This window comes from Symphalangus syndactylus, chromosome 5 (assembly GCF_028878055.3).
Source record: "Symphalangus syndactylus isolate Jambi chromosome 5, NHGRI_mSymSyn1-v2.1_pri, whole genome shotgun sequence".
Taxonomy (NCBI): domain Eukaryota; kingdom Metazoa; phylum Chordata; class Mammalia; order Primates; family Hylobatidae; genus Symphalangus; species Symphalangus syndactylus.
In genome coordinates this window covers 93,757,556-93,774,336 of record NC_072427.2, presented here as the reverse complement: position 1 = coordinate 93,774,336, position 16,781 = coordinate 93,757,556, and the positions used below count along the sequence as shown (strand labels likewise).

Here is a 16,781-nt window from a genome sequence, read left to right as displayed (position 1 = left end):
TCCAGCCTTGGCCTCCCAAGGCTGTTGGAATTACAGGTGTGAGCCACTGTGCCTGGCCCACCCTGCAGATTTTGGACTTGCCAGCCTTGAGAATCATGCGAGCTAATTCCTTAGAATAAATAGACCTCTTTCTATGTAAATGCATGTCCAATTGGCTCTGTTTCTCTGGAGAACTCTGACTGATACACAGGATGAAGGGCAGAAGAGAGGAATTTTCTTTTGGACTTGTTCAGTTTGAGATGCCTGTGCCTACTCAGCTGGGGATAACCATGGTTGCATATGTAAGTGCAGGGTTCAGGGAGGGACTGAACTGGAGAAGTCTGTTTGTGTCTCCACTGCATGGAGATGGGATTAAAATATGAGATGGAGTCTCTTAGGAGGGAGCGTTAGAGAAGAGCAGGGGCTCCAGGGCTGATTCTAGGAACCCTCCAACATCAGGGGAGGGATGAGGATAGAGGTAGGAAGAGGAGCCAGCCATGGGCTACAGGAATGGCCGATAGTGAACGGTCAACCCAGAGGAGACTGGTGAGGGAGGACAGAGCTCCATGTTGGAGAGAGCAATCTACTGTGTCAAGTCAAGTAATCTGATAAATCAAGTCATCTGAGCACTGAGAAGTGATCGCTGGATTAGCAACATGAAGGAAATTGGAGACCTTGATAAGCTCAGTTTCGGTGGAGTTGATTGGAGCAGGTTCAAGAGAGAATATGGACAGAGGGGCAGGAGAGAATGAGCCCAGAGAATTCTTTCAAGAACTTGGACCCTCCAGGGGAATCAGGAAATGAGGCAACAGTTTTAGGACGGGGTCCAGGGCCCATAGACCTCAGGATATCTGTCAACTCAGCTAGGAAAAAAAGTGACATCTTCTATTTCATCTACCTCTCACTGACAATTAGCATTTCCTTCAATCCTGAATGGAGGCAGCCACCTACAGCAATATGACCAGTGCCTGTGCCTTAATCAGCAATAGCGATCATGATATGTCGCATCGCATTACAGGCGTTGCAGATACTTGCAAAGAACATTTACCACTGTAACAATTTCAAATGGTACTTATAAGATGCTTGCTAGACCTCATAATGTAATGCATTAATAAGGAAGGTCATCCATTACTAGGAACAGAATTGCACTAAAATATTTTGATAACTATGTTTTACTATAATTCACTTCCTTTATAATCCTGCATGTTATGTGTTATATTACACATTTAAAAGTATTGTGCTGAGAAGAATACATCAGCTTCGCCAGATTGCCAAAGGGATCCCAGGCAATCCCCATCCCATCACCTAGAACAACAACACTGATAACAAAAAACAAAACCAAAAGAGTTAGAAACCTCTGCCAGTGGGATGTGTAGGCAAGAGAGGACTCTTGTTTTGCTGTTGTTTTGAAGATGAGAGACACGGAAGCATGTTTGCAGGCCTGAGGAAACGGTCCAGCGAGGAGGGAAACATCTGTAGGGACAGCAGGGATCCTGTGCACACATGGAAAGACAAGCTCTGCCCAGCATGCAAAGAGCTCACTCCAGAACGGGAGGGGAGGCGGGAGCAGGAGGCTGGGGGAGATGTCAGTGGGCAATAACACACGTTCTGAGTTTGCTCCAAGTTTCTCAGGGAAATAAGAAGCAACATGACGTCTTGAGACAGGAGATGGGGGAGGAGGTGTGGGAGGCTTGAGCACAGAGGAGGAGACCACGGTCATCCAGGAGAATGACAGCAGGCCTGGACCAAGTCAAGGGGTCAAGTGCTGGTCAGTGCCGGGTGCAGGTGGGGCAAGTGGTCCTGAGGGTACCATAGACTATCGCGCCGGACAGCCTTTCCCAGCACCAGCAGCTGCACCGCGAGGGTCCCAAGTGGACAAAGGGCTGGACTGGACTTGGTGGGGATTTTCCTAGGGGAAAATGATGAAGGCAGGCAGCCAAGGGAAATATGCATGCACACAAACGTGTGAACATCATGGCGGGCTGTGGAGTCAAAGCTGGGATGGAGGGACATGAGGACACACAGAAGGTCTGTTCATCCTGGAGAAGTCACCTGGATCAATGGCTCTCCACCCTCCTGCTGTAGCCGCAGCCCTTGGAGAGCTTTAAAAAGATCCGGATGCCCTGGCTACCTCCAGAGATTCTGATTCACTGACTGGGGTGGGGTCCATGCATGGGAATTTTTGAGCTCCTCTCCCCCACCAGGTGATTCTGATGTGCAGCCAGGTTTGAGAACCACTGGCTTATTTATTTCATTAAAAATTATTTTTCACTCTGTTGGCCAGGCTGGAGTGCAGTGGTGCAATCATGGCTCCCTGCAGCCTCGACTTTGTGAGCTCAAGTGATCCTCCTGCCTCAGCCTTCTGAGTAGCTGGAACTACAGGTGTGAGCCACTGCACCCAGCCCCGCTGGCTTCATTGATGTAACTTTTATTATTTTATTTTATTTTATTTTTTTGAGACAGAGTCTTGCTCTGTCACCCAGGCTGGAGCGCAGTGGGATTACAGGCGCACGCCACCACACCCAGCTAATCTTTGTATTTTTAGTAGAGACAGAGTTTCACCCCGTCTAGGCTGGTCTCAAACTCCTGACTTCAAATGATCTGCCCGCCTCAGCCTCCCAAAGTGCTGAGATTACAGGCATGAGCCACCACCATACCTGGCCTGATGTAACTTTTAAAGATCCTATTAGGAGCTTTAAAGAGTCCAAAATGGTTTAACAGAGAGTCATAGTTCAGATGTCTGTTCTGCTGGGCCTGCCAGCCGAGTGCAGGCTCTCTTTGGGATCTCCTGAGACGGAGACAGTTGTCCCTGGCCTGTCCCTGGAATATTGTCTCACCTACCCATAAGGCTAGGCTCTCCCACTCCCTTTGCTTGAGATCCTCTTCTCCAGCTACAATCTTACCCTCCCTCATGTGGCCCTGCACCATTGCCTTCTGCCATCTAGAAAAAGTGGTTGGGGCGGGGGGGGGGGGCGGTTCTTTATTTATCTTGCTGCCTTCTGGCTCTTACCTTCCCAGAGCCCCATGGAAGCCTGTTCTTACAACCTGGGTCCTCTTCCTGGGACCCCAGCCCGTTGTGGGCACTGAGCCTCCCTCATTGTTAATCTTGGCCAAGAAGTTACCCCACAGGCATTTCTATTTTAATGGATGACTTTTTTTTTTTTTTTTTTTTTTTTTTGAGTCAGAGTCTCACTTTGTCACCCAGGCCGGAGTGCAGTGGCACGATCTCAGCTCACTGCAACCTCCGCCTCCCAGGTTCAAGTGATTCTCCTGCCTCAGCCTCCTGAGTAGCTGGGATTACAGGTGCCTGCTACCATGCCTGGCTAATTTTTGTATTTTTAGTAGAGACCAGGTTTCGTCATGTTGGTCAGGCTGGTCTCGAACTCCTGACCTCGTGATCCACCCCCCCCCCGCCCCGCCTCAGACTCCCAAAGTGCTGGGATTATAAGCGTGAGCCACCGCCCCCGGCCCATGGATGACCTTTGAGAACAAATCTCCTCCTGGCCCAGTCCCCAAAGCATACACTCCCAGTGGTGAGAATATGATTGGGTCAGTCTTCCAGAAAAGCCTGTGATACTTTGATATAAAGACATTTAGAATTAATTGAGTCAGGTATGAGATTTCAGATTGCAGAAATCCTTGCGTAAGCAAAGGCCTTGCAGATAAAGTAGTGCATGGCAGGTGTGGCTTAGCCTTTAGACATACACACAGTAGCTAGGTTGTGCATTTGCTTTGAAGAGTACCAGGCACTGTAGGTTACCTTTGCCTGCTCTCAGGACTTGCTAGATAATTTGCAGAACCCAGTGCAAAATGAAAATACAGAACCCCTTGTTCAGAAATTATTAAGAATGTCAAGATGGCGTCTGCAGAACATCAGGCCAAGTGCAAGCCCTTCTGAGCACGGGGCTCCCTGTAACTGCACAGGTCACGTGCCCATGAAGCTGGCCCTGCCTGTTATGGACATGCCAGGAACTGGACACTGGGATTTTCCCCCCTTAAAACAATGAGTGCATCGAGTTAGGATGTTGAAAGGAACAGAGACACTCTTGCAGTGTTCTGTAGAATCGAAAATATGGTTTCATGCGTTTACTTTACCTTCATTTAAGTGTAGCCCTGATGCCTCTGCGAATATCTGCCATGTAAGAGCCTTTTAAAAACAAAGCTCTTGCTGATCTCCAGTGCCCAAGAGTGGCCACCGGTGGAAACAGACCTGCTGTTCTAAATCTCAGTTTTTGTTTCTTTCTTCTTCCAGGAAAGCTGTAGACGAGCATGCGCACTTCCACACCTAGAAGGGAACAGCTGCCTCCGAGTGGCTCGCCTCTTTGCACAAGGGGCTCAGCTCAGAGCTTCCCCTAACCCTGGCAGGTCCCCCCGACACTTCTCTTGGGAATGAAGTGGACAAGGTAAGCGAATGAGCCGCAGCTTCTCCTGTCTTTCTTTTTACAGTCACCCAACAGGCAGAGATAAAGGAGGCGGTAGCAGCTTAGGCCCAGTAGCCCTCTCAGCAAATGGCCCGGAGTAGAAAATTCCCCACAGGATGTTGCTGTTGGTCACCCAGCGAAAAGTCCTTGGCCCTGCCAGCCACTTGCCCTGCAAATGGTGTGAGTGAAGAATCCACAGATCAGCTGGAAGGAGGAACGTTTGAGTTTGAAAACGCCAAGAATCATTCCTGAACTGGCAAGGCTGGCCACCTGCATTTTAAAAACACATTGGTACTAGCCTTGAAAAAAGGCTTTTAGACTTATTATTCTGCGTAATGAAAGATCTTTTCTGATATATAGGCAACAGAATGATTTTTTAAAAAACAATAATGGACATATTCCAGTTTATTGATCTTTATCTGAAAAAAACTAACTGGAAAACAGGAAATATTTAATAGTGACATTTTCATAGCACCAAAGGAAGAATCTATATGTCTTCCTTTTTATAGATTTTTCTGTAGATGTCTTAAGATGCATCGAACCCATTATACAGATGGGTAAATAAAACACAGTAAGCTTGAGATATACAAATCAGATTGCAGCCAGATAAGGATGGGGGCTGGCGCTGGCTTCAAGTCTGACTAATCTTGGGCAAGCTGCTCAGCCTATTACTCACTGTCTACATAGGAATGACTGTCTACATAGGAATAGCTCCTCCCCAGAGACATCTAGAAGATGCTGAGATAATATACATAAAAACCAACAAGCCCTTTGGGAAGGATACCAGCAAATGCAAGGCGTATGCTACGGAAGTTTTATCGTCCTAACAGATAAGCCCGTCCCCAACTCCAGTGAGTGACTGAGAGACACAGGCATGAGTGCTGAGCTCAGACGACAGCATCTTTGCATAGCAGACTTCTCCTGGAAGCACATGATGATGAGCTGTACTCTGGTTTCCCAAGACTTCAAAAATGAAACCCAGTGATTAAGAGATGTTTGGCCTTGAACACTGCAGGAATTAAAGCCAGCACCCAGTTAAAGCCAGTGAGGACAGCACTCCAAGGTTTGGGGACCGTCTCAGGACACTAATCCTGGTTCCTTTTCTGTTTTGCCTGGGTCCCTCCTGCCCATCCTGGGAAGCCGTGGCAGCTGTTGGGGATGTGAGGCCCCAGGTAACTGAAGGATTAACTCATGTCTCAAATTGCATGGCATTTCCCCTCTTCAGCACCATTTTTTTACCCTTATTGAGAGAGATCTCTCACATTCCCCCCCTCTTCTGCCATGCCAATATGTGTCTGTGTTGGAGGGCAGGGGTGTCTTTAGGGAGGAGGAGAATGTTCCTAAGTCTGGAAACTCGGAACAGTCTGCTTGGCCCTCTTTGCAGAAAAACGAGGGAGTCCCAGCAGACAGAACGGGGCAGTGGCGCTGAGCTCCTCGAGCTGACCCGTGGCCTCAAAACACTGAACAGATTCAGTCCTTGCTCCCAAACAGGCCTGGGAAGCGATGAAGAGTTCTGCCCAAACACCCAGGAACCGGACTATTGTCCTTCCTGGCTCATGAGGAGCCTGGCTCCCCTCATGCCAGCTGCGTGGGGTCCTCTGGAGGCCGCCCAGACCAGCCTGCAGCTTCCTTTCCTGCAGGGGCCAGCAGGGTCCCTTCCCCTGGAGAAGGCTCCGACCCCTGGCCGCATGCACATCTAACCGGCGGGGCCTCAGGGCTTCCAAAACAGATGACTGTCAACCCCAGCCCTGCCCACCCCACATCCACAGCTTCACCCCAAACTCACATGCAGAAAACCTCGAGTCCCATCTTCCTGTTCAGGTCCCTTGCCAGCCGGAGCCGCCCTGGAGCCTGGCTGGACTCCAGCTCCCATGTGCAAGAGGACTCAGCCGGGATGCTGCCGCCCTCCTGCCTTCCCTCTTCTGCTGACCGGACGCTTCCAGGATGTAGTATTTGAGAGAAAATTGTCTAGACAATTACAGTGTTCCTTAGAACGGCCTGCGTGGGCACACGTGCCACTTGGTTAGCTAGCATGAGAGGAGGTGGCTTGGCCAGAGCAGACATTCAAGACCAACCAGAAATGTCATTTCTGCACTGTGGAAAAAAAATGCACGATACACCTGAACCTGGGCATCTCCTTCCCTCAGGATCAAGCCTCCCCTTCCCAGCCTGGCAGGGTTACAGGGCATCCATAGTCCAGCCTACACCTGCCCAGGCTGTCGGCTCCGGGTCCATTGGCTGTTCACAGTCACTTCCCTGTGTCCTGGAACTGCCTGACTGTTGTAGATTACTAAAAATCCAGAGCTCATTCCCTCCTATGCCCTGACCACCCACAGCGACTGTGTCCTCCTCTGAGCCACCACCTGGCGGTTGTCCTCACACTGCTTTGGGCTTTTCTGCTATTGAGTAACTCAGCTTCTCAGCCTTTAGGCTGCTATGGGCCCTAGATGCGTGCTGGTCGATTCTGATCAACGAGCAACTGCTTTTGTTTGTTTGCTTTTTTCTGCAACTGCAGCTGTGGGTGATTCGGATGGTCTGTTGGTGGAATGTGGAGCTGGATGGGTCAAGGAGCAAAGTGTGGAAAGAGGGACAATTTGCTACAAGTTGGAGGTAAGAGACATGGCATACTGTGAAACCAGTGCTGACGGAAGAAGGCGACTTTCTTGGAAGGTCAAGATATTTGCTTGACAGCGATGTCCAGGAGGGCTAGGGAGAGTTCTGCTGGAAGTGAAGGCAGCACCTGAGGGTGGCTGAGGGAACTGGGTGGGGCTGGGAATGCCTCCAGCCCTTTGAGGAATGATTAGGTGATTAAGAGATGTTTGGCCTTGAAAATTGCAAGAATGAAATCCCTTCGTGGGAATGTGTAGCCGAAAGCCAGCACCCTGAGTGGCTCCAAGGTTTGGGGACCCTCTCAAGGCACAAATCCCAGTTCCTTTTCAATTTTGAAAATCGCTGTGGGCGATTCTGGAATTCAGAAGTGTGCTGAGAGCCACGGATTTGACATGACAAGCATTTCCGCCCCTTCCTCACTGAGCCTACCGCACATGCTTCAGGGCCAGGGACTTACTTGGGCTTCTGCGTATCTTCCACAGCGTGCATCAATCCGCCAGGCTCTGGTTGGTGTTTAAAAAAAAAGATGCAGTGAAGGAATCTGGTGTGGACAAATGCCCTGGGCATGGACCAGAAGCCTGGCCCCTGTGTCCCTGGCAATGGGACGGTGAAGGACAGAAAGACAGCACATCCAGTAGTGTCAGGAGCTTGGAGCAGGCATTCGGAAGCATCTGTTAAATGTTATTGATGGAGGATTGACATAACCCACATCTGCATAGCTTTTTTGGTCTTTTTTTGGAAGTGAACAGTCACAAACAAAAACAACTTTGGTTCAGGTCATTTACAGGCCCAGATCCTCTATCCTTCGAGGTTTCCCACCAGATATACTATTTCACTATCTACACCAGGAAAGTTACATAAAACCACGCAGAATTTTACCTGACAACGAAATAGACCTTTTCGTTAGATCCTCCACCCCACCTAAAGAAGTTACACAGGCTGAAATGAAATTGTTAAAGGAATGAACTAATTTGGAGATAGAATCATTGCCTTTGCTGAACAACATTTTAAGAATGTGGGAATAGGTAGGGGTACTAGCATAATAGTAAAATGTGCCCATATTATCTATAATTTTATTCTGGGCACTTTTTAGAAATTATTTTTTATAACTTTGCCTTTGAGATGATTTGGCTACAAGTTCATTACATTTCATTTACAACTGGCTTTGATTTCTTGGCATTCATTGTGTATTATTAGGAAACCCCACAGAGAGAAAATGTAAACTCCAAATTGCTTTAAAATATTATATTTTTTAGAGATATTATACTATGACAGTGAATGAAATGGACATAACGTTCCATTTTGTAGATATTTCATGAAATCTTTATTAGTCTTGATTTTCTTTGGAACAAGTCATTCCTGTTCTGGGCTGAAGTATGAAAATTCCCTGCCCTGTGACCCTGGCCCAAGTCTCCTCTTGGATAAAACAGTGTTTCCTGGACCAGAGGGCAAAGTCACAGAAACATGATGTGACGAAATCTAAATAGAAAGGTATTGATTTGTTCTTCGTTCATCAAATAGTTATTGGACTCCAGTACGTATGAGTAGCAGGGAGCCTGGCTAGCACTATACCTTCCCTTCCTGCCTTTCAGAGTCAGGGCCACAGGCACACACAGACCCAGGGAAAATGAGGGGGCAGAGAGGCTGGTCCTGAGGCTCCAGCCCTTCTCTCCCAATTCTCTCCCTGAGTGGGCAGGGGACTCTTCTCCTTGGGCGGAGAAGTCAACCTCATTGACTTCGCCAATTTCCATCAACATCTACCCTTGGATCTGGTTTTAAACTCTAAGGTGTAAATGACTCATAATGGCTCAACATTTTGCCCCTCCCAGGAGGTACTTTTAAGTCTAAGGAATAAAGATTTAATAGTAAAACTTCGAATGCCAATTGGGGGTAAGTGAGGATTTGGAAGAGGAAAGTCTTAAGCATTTTCCTAACACTCCTAAAATCATCCCATTGAGTTAGGGCAGCAGCTATCCTGATGGGTTGGGTATGATGGAAGTTAGTCAATGTTTCAATGGATGGATGGATGGATGGATGGATGGATGGATGGATGGATGGATGGATGGACTAATGGACAGACGGATGGATGGATGGATAGATGGGTAGATGGATGGATAGATCACCTTTATTCTGATCTCAACTGGTCTTTGAAGCTTGATTCATTTTTTGATTTCTCATGGAGCCAGACTAGGGTCTGACACATTAGGAAGCTGGCAAAAGTTTGTTGACTAAACAAATTAATGAAGGGAAAATTATGTATGCAGAGATGCCTGGGGTTTGGGTTACCGTTTTGGGTCCCCTTTGATTTGAGCGACACATATGCTGACAACTTGAGTCTGCAGTTAGTGGATCCTTAGCTAACTTGCTAGAGTAAATAAAGGTCGTGGTAAAACTTGACTTTGCTCTATTCATCAACAGCATATCCTGTGAAAGTCACTACGCTTCCATGAAAACCTTGGTACTAGGCCTATGGTATCTTTGCAGAGGTCTGACCTAAGGAGACTGCTTGTGTTAATAGTAACAAAACTCACAATGGTCCTGAACACAAAGGCAGCATTCATTGTGTGCTAGCTGTGGTTTTAAGCATATTACGTCTATTTACTAATTTAATCCTAAAACAACCTTTGCTTTAGGTACTCCTATTAACCTCATTTTATGGATGGTAAAAGAGACTGTGAGAAGTGAAATCACCCGCCCAAGGTCATACACCTGTAAGTGGTGGAGGCAGGGCTTGAACCGAGCACACTGGCCTCACCTTCTGGGCTCCTACCACTACACTGTCTCATGCTACTACCCTGTATCCATCTCCAGAATGAGTTGGCAGCTGCAAGTTCTCCCCAAGGCCTCACTGCAGCCCTTGCATCTCAGCATCAGCTCCTTGCATGGCCAGGTGGTGTTGTTTCTGACTTGGGGTCTGCATCTCTCTCTGCACCACTGGGTTCAGAGTCCCTGAGGAGCGAGCCCGGTCCAGTGATAGCTTCGCAGCTCACAGTCCTTGGGCAAATGTTACAACTGGAGGGCTGCACAAACGCATCATTTGGTTTCAAACCATGGGTCTCTCTGAGCAGGAATTGCTGGACTGGGCCTCAGAAAGTTCCTGACCCTTTGTCTGGAGTCACAGGGTCTGTGTCCAGTGAGGCCTAGAGGTCACGTGAGGTCCAGAGAGAGAAGCACAAGGCAGCTGCTGCCTCTGAGGCCTCATAGGAACCACGCAGTGAATGAACCAGGGTTTCTTCTTTCTCCATGGCAACTAGGAGTGCAGGTCAGCCTCGGAAAAGGATCCTCCATCTTTGGTTAAAAGAACGGTGAGCCCAGGTTTGGTAATGATGTAGCTGTGTGAGTTGATGGATGCAAAGTGCCTGGCGTGGTGCCTTATCCATCGTAGGTATTGCCGAAGGAGAGCTTTTGTCACCGCTTCCTGGAGAGGGGTGTTGTGGTTTGTGGGTTGGGACCTTTTGGATTCCTGGCATTGACAATGGCACTATTTGGGGTGGGGACCTTCTTGTTGGAGGAGTCTCCTTCCCTCCCTGCTGGTAATATAGGCAGGAAAAGAAGCCAGGAACTAGGCCAATTGCAATAAAGAAAGAAAGAAGCAGCTTCAGAGCCTCTCTTGCCCTGTAAGGAGCCAAGGGGGACAGGGCCAGATACGGACCCACTGCAGGGATGGGCAGTCTCCACCCTTCATTGAGGAGGACGCAGGACTTACGGCCCACTGTGGGGCAGGGATACAGGAACCTAGACTGTCCCTGCTCAGACACGGTCTGGATTTAGAACTGTAGGCCTTGGGGCCGTTTTCAAAAAATAGAGCCTTTCCTTAGGAAAATCCCACAAAACTGCCCCAAAGACGAGTGAGGTAGGAAGAGCGTGAGGCTCGGATTCTATTTATGCATGCATGTCCATTAGATTCTGGATTCAAAAGCCCCATGTTCTTGGGTTTAAGATTGTACTTTCTGACATTAACAGTGAATTGCAAATTCAGACTTAAGAGATGGTTACTTTTCCACCAAGAGAACAGCCCTGAAACTTGGCCAGAACATTGGTGTTTTCGTGCTGCCGTAACACAGTGCCACATGCTGGGAGGCTTGAGACAACAGACATTTGTCTGTTGCCTTGCAGTTCTGAAGGCCAGGAGTCCAAAACCAAGATGCTAGCAGGGCTGTGCTCCTCTGAGACTGGGTAGATGCCTTCCTGGCCTCCTCCAGCTTCTGGTGGTGGCCAGATCCTTGGCATTCCTTGGTTTCCAGCATGACCACTCCAATCTCTGCCTTTTTCATCACATGGTGGTCTTCCTGCATGTCTCTCCTCACATGTCATTCTCTTCTTATAAGGACACCTGTCAGATTAGATTAGGGCCAATTCTATGAAACTTTTTTTTTTTTTGAGACAGAGTTTCATTCTTTCTTGCCCAGGCTGGAGTGCAATGGCGCGATCTTGGCTCACCGCAACCTCCGCCTGCCGGGTTCAAGTGATTCTCCTGCCTCGGCCTCCCAAGTAGCTGGGATTACAGGCATGCACCACCATGCCTGGCTAATTTTGTATTTTTAGTGGAGACGGGTTTCTCCATGTTGGTCAGGCTGGTCTGGAACTCCTGACCTCAGGTGATCCATCTGCCTCGGCCTCCCAAGGTGCTGGGATTACAGGCATGAGCCACCACACTGGGCTGATTAGGGCCAATTCTAATGGCCTCATCTTAACTTGATGACATCCACAAAGTCTCTGTTTCCAAATAAGGTCACATTCACAGGCACCAGAGGGTAGGGCTTCAATATGCATTTTGAGGAACAGACTTCACCCACTGACAGCCATATGTGTACCTTACAGTTGCCACTATTTCTATGACATGGAGTGAGACTGTGATTTTGTTTTTCTTTTTTTTTTTGATGGAGTCTTAGTCTGTCACCTAGTCTGGAGTGCAGTGGTGTGATCCTTGGCTCACTGCAGTCTTTGCCTCCCAGGTTCAAGCGATTCTCCTGCCTCAGCTTCCCAAGTAGCTGGGATTACAGGCATGCACCACCATGTCTGGCTAATTTTTGTATTTTTAGTAGAAACAGGGTTTCACCATGTTGGCCAGGCAGGTCTTGAACTCCTGATCTCAAGTGATCCACCCGCCTCAGCATCCCAAAGTGTTGATATTACAGGTGTGAGCCACTGTGCCTGGCCAAGACTCTGATTTTCGTTAGAAACAGACGGATCGCTTCTGTCACCAGCGCTACCTGAGTACAGGTTAATCAATACAGCAAGATGTTGCACTAGTGATCGCAGCAGTCAAGTTCATTTCCAAATATAGAGTGAAAGCAAGGTGCCTTCCCAATCCTCTGCTCTGTTCTGTTTTCTGTCTCGGGACACCCTCTTATCCTCAGACAAGTGACAATGAAGTGACAGTAAAGGCAAACCAAGTCACTGTCCAAAAACTGCACCACCTACCTTGGAGAGCCTCTCATTTCCCATCAGATATGAATGAAAAATCAGATGTAAACCTGATGGGAAATGAGAGGTTCCATTTCCTTTTTTTTTTTTTTTTTTTAATGTTGCCAAGCTTTATTTAGGCTGTAATGGTTACAGATAACACACATCTAACCCTATATTCTGCACCTCCCATGCAGTCCCCTGAGCAGGCTCAGCTACCCTTTCCCTCCAGTCTCACTTCTTGTCTTCCTCCTTCTTGTCCTTCTTGCCATCCTTGGTGGCCTGGGAGGCCAGGGAGCCATTTCAAATGGCTTCATTGTTGGGATCCACACCTGGGAGGTTCTCTAGGACACTCTGAAGGAACTCGGGATCCTGCATCACATCGTAATCATCCTCCTCCTTGGCTGGCTCAGATGTGTCCATGGCTGAGCTGGCATCAATGTCTGCTGATTCCGCCTGGCCAAACTCTGCTCCCTGCAGGGACATCTGCATGACACAAGCAATCTCCTCTTCCTCAGTCACACTGCTTAGGTCAGGAAGTCCGGTATGGCCAAACTCTTGTTGGCTAATGGTCATCTTCAGCAGGGCCTCGTCTGAGCCTTCAGTCCCAGTTGTAGCAATCCTGGCCTCAGCAGCAGAAGCTGCAGCTGCTCATCTGGGCTCCCCCTCCTGCCACTGCTGCTGCTCCTCCATAGAAACTTGAGGGCCAAGGCCAGCTCAGGATCAGCACTGGGATCTATTCCGAATTCAAAGTCACTGGCACCGAGACCTAGCATGGCACCTCCTTCCCCAGCCAAAATCGGAGAACTGATGAGAGCATCAGTCAAGCTGGGCCCAGGAGGCACTGCCACCAGATGAGAACCGCTTCCATCTTTGCCATTCAACGTGTTTACAAAGGCTGTCAGCTTTTCTGTGTTCACCTCCTCTTCCCCAAAATTCATCATGTCAACATTTACTTTCTCCTTCTTGAGGAATTTAGCCAGTTTCACCAGATCCTTCTCATTGCCTTCGGGCTTCCCACGAAGGCAATGATATGCGTCTTGTGATTCTTGCCCCATTGGCGCTTCGTTCAGAGCCAGATGGGCCACGTGGATGCCAGTGCAGAAGGTGATCTTGCCCTTGGGTTGCATGGTGTGTAGCTTGGACAGGATGCGGCTGGTGTCTGCAGTGAGTGTGGTCAGCACCTCATAGTCATTAGCCAGTGTGATGAGGGCCATATTGTTCTCAGGGTTGCTGCGGGTTTTAATTTTTTTTTTTTTTTTTTTTTTTTTTTGAGACTGAGTCTTGCTCTGTCACCTAGGCTGGTGTTCAATGACGCAATCTTGGCTCACTGCAACCTCTGTCTCCTGGGTTCAAGGGATTCTCCTGCCTCAGCCTCATGAGTAGCTGGGACTACAGGCACGTGCCACCACACCCGGCTAATTTTTGTATTTTTAGTAGAGACGGGGTTTCACCATGTTGGTCAGGCTGGTCTTGAACTCCTGACCTCATGATCTGCCCACCTCGGCCTCCCAAAGTGCTGGGATTACAGGCATGAGCCACCGCTCCTGGCCTGCTGCAGGTTTTGAATGACATACTATGTTGACAGCGTCTTGCTGGGCCTGCAGCCGGGTGGGAAGAAGTCCTCATTCCGCACGTACTCACTGTTGTCCACACACACTATAGTGCTTTCCAGCACCATCCTGCCACCCTCCTCCCTCCCATTTCTTGAAATAATCCTTCATGTATAAGTTGGGTTCATAGTGCCTTATAGTCTACTTAGAATCAGATAGAATTTTGTTTAGTAAGGAAATTTCCAAATAGAGAATAGAAAAGTTAATTGATGGCAATGTATTTAATAGAGAAGATCAGTGAGGAAATGAATTAAAGAGGTTCCTTTTGCACTTTTCTTCTCTGAAGCTAGGTACACCTTAGTTCATGTTGCAGCTTCTTTGGTGCTGTCAGATCATAGTTGGTATGAAATGGGAAGTTTCTGAAAGTCAGGTGACACATTTGTGAAATGCAACCTCACTGTTATCTACCTGGCACCCATAATTTAGCTGACAACAATCTCAGCAACAGGCATTTCAATGTGGTCCTGCGTTTGCTAATTGCTGGTGTGTACTCAGGACACTGGAAGATTTAACCTTTTGGATGAGACAGATACCAGTAACTTCCCAGCTGAGCTTCCCAGGAACGAACTGCTGAGAAGTGACATCCAAAAAACTGTCTCTTAAAATATAAAGAGATCAAAAGAATGAAGTAGAGACTCAAACAGGTATTTGCACACTCACATTCATAGCAGCATTATTTGCAGTAGTCAAAAGGTGGCAGCAGTCCAGGTGTGCACTGAGAGATGAATGGGTAAACAAAATGTGCTGTAACCACACAATGCAACATCCAGCCGGAAAAAGGAAGTTCTGACACATGCTCCAACACGGATGAAACTTGAGGACATTATGTTAAGTGAAATATGCCCATTGCAAAAAGACAAATACTGTGATTCCCCTTCCTTCCTTCCTTCCTTCCTTCCTTCCTTCCTTCCTTCCTTCCTTCCTTGCTTCCTTCTCTTTCTGTTTCTTTTTGAGACAGAGTCTCGCTCTGTTGCCAGGCTGGAGTGCAGTGGCGGGATCTCGGCTCACTGCAACCTCTGCCTCCTGGGTTCAAGCGATTCTCCTGCCTCAGCCTCCCGAGTAGCTGGGACTACAGGCGTGCACCGCCATGCCCAGCTAATTTTTGTATTTTTGGTAGAGATGTGGTTTCACCATGTTGGCCAGGATGGTCTCGATCTCTTGATATTGTGATCCACCCTCCTCGGCCTCCCAAAGTTCTGGGATTACAGGTGTGAGCCACCATGACCCGCCTGTGATTCCACTTTTATGAGATACCTAGTGTAGTCAAATTCATAGAGACAGAAGGTAGAATTGCGGGTGCCAGGGGCTGAGGGCGGGGGGATGGGGAGTTACAGTTTAATGGGTACAGACTTTCAGTTTGGGATGAGGAGAAAGCTCTGGAGAGGGATGGTGGTGGATGGCTGCACAATATACATGTACTTAATGCCACAGAACTATGTACTTCAAATGGCTGAAATAGTACATTTTATGTTATGTGTGTTTTACTACAACAAAAAATATAGAAAGAGGCCGTGCACAGTGGCTCACGCCTCTAATCCCAGGACTTTGGGAGGCTGAGGTGGGCAGATCACCTGAGGTCAGGAGTTCAAGACTAGCCTGGCCAATACGGTGAATACAAAAATTAGCTGGGTGTGGTGGCATGCATCTGCAATCCCGCTACTCAGGAGGCTGAGGCAGGAGAATCACTTGAACCTGAGAGGTGGAAGTTGCAGTAAGTCGAGATCAAGCCACTGCATTCCAGCCTGGGCAACAGAGTGAGTGATACTCTGTCTCAAAGAAAAAAAAAATATAAATATATATATGGAGAGAGAGAGAGAGAGAAAGAGAGTAGGGGGCGGGAGAGAGAGAGAAAGAGAGAGAGAGAACATCCAAAACTGATATTAGCCATTCTGAATTGGACTGTCCCATCAAATGTGGTCTTGCAGCTGTCCACTTGTTTAGGAGTAAGGAGTTTTATTGGAATAAATGTTCTCAGATATTAATCAACACAACACCTCCCTCCTTTCTCAGTTCCAGCTGATGCTGAGACACCAATGGCAAATCTTGATCCATGCCCATCCCAGGAGGATGAGCAACAGTCAGGATTTTGGACCACAACACATGCAGCTTCCTGCAGTGTCCTCTTCTCCAGGGTGTGCTGTGGGAAGGCCTCCCCAGCCTGGACAGGGGCTCGGCTCTCACAGGACGGGGCAGCTGAGTAGCTGACGGCAGGGCCTGGTGGGGGTCCGAGGACGATGGCAGAGTCATCCACTCCCACTCTGGACAAAGGCCAGACCTGTCCTGGATGCCACCTAGTTGCTTCTCTCTTAACCTGACCCTCTGGCCTGCCTCGGACCTTATAATTTCCTAAGCATGTCTGCATAGACTGTTATTTAGTCTTGCCAATGACTGCGAGGGAGCTCTTATCACTGCCAGGCATCACGTCCAGTCCTCACGACTGGCCATAGGAAGATCCGGGCCTCACCTGGGCCTCCCATCCAAACCCCAAGTTCTTTCCTCCCCCAGTAGCCAGCCAGAGCCACCAACCCTCCCTCAAGCCACCAGAGGAGGCAGCTGTGATGAGCACTGAGCCCTCAACCAGGAGCCGTTGAATGAACAAGTGTGAATCTCAAACACAGTTTTCTGCAAGGTCTTTTTCTCCACTCCCAGGCCCAGCTGTATCTCTTATGGCTGAGGGATCAGGATGACTTTGCTGCGGCCTGGCTGGAAGCACTTCTCTAGACTGCCACGGACCAGGCCGTCTAGAGATGAG

The 16,781-nt window shown here is 48.4% G+C and overlaps 1 protein-coding gene and 1 long non-coding RNA gene across 2 annotated transcripts in view; one reads left to right on the top strand and one right to left on the bottom strand.

The window, feature by feature from the left end:
- The window catches only part of LOC129482977 (uncharacterized), a 52,702-nt gene extending 43,297 nt beyond the window's left edge, over positions 1-9,405 (top strand). The window contains exons 3-4 of the long non-coding RNA XR_010120790.1: positions 4,232-4,382; positions 6,916-9,405. This is a non-coding gene — a long non-coding RNA (uncharacterized lncRNA). The remainder of the gene's footprint in view (positions 1-4,231; positions 4,383-6,915) is intronic.
- Positions 9,406-12,510: 3,105 nt separating this feature from the next.
- LOC129482971 (26S proteasome non-ATPase regulatory subunit 4) lies at positions 12,511-14,105 on the bottom strand. The gene is given in 6 exon segments (XM_055279646.2): positions 12,511-13,117; positions 13,120-13,425; positions 13,428-13,485; positions 13,487-13,661; positions 13,983-14,034; positions 14,037-14,105. Coding segments are annotated over 6 exon segments (1,050 nt in total). The 5' UTR covers positions 14,098-14,105; the 3' UTR covers positions 12,511-12,719.
- Between the last annotated feature and the right edge of the window lie 2,676 nt (positions 14,106-16,781).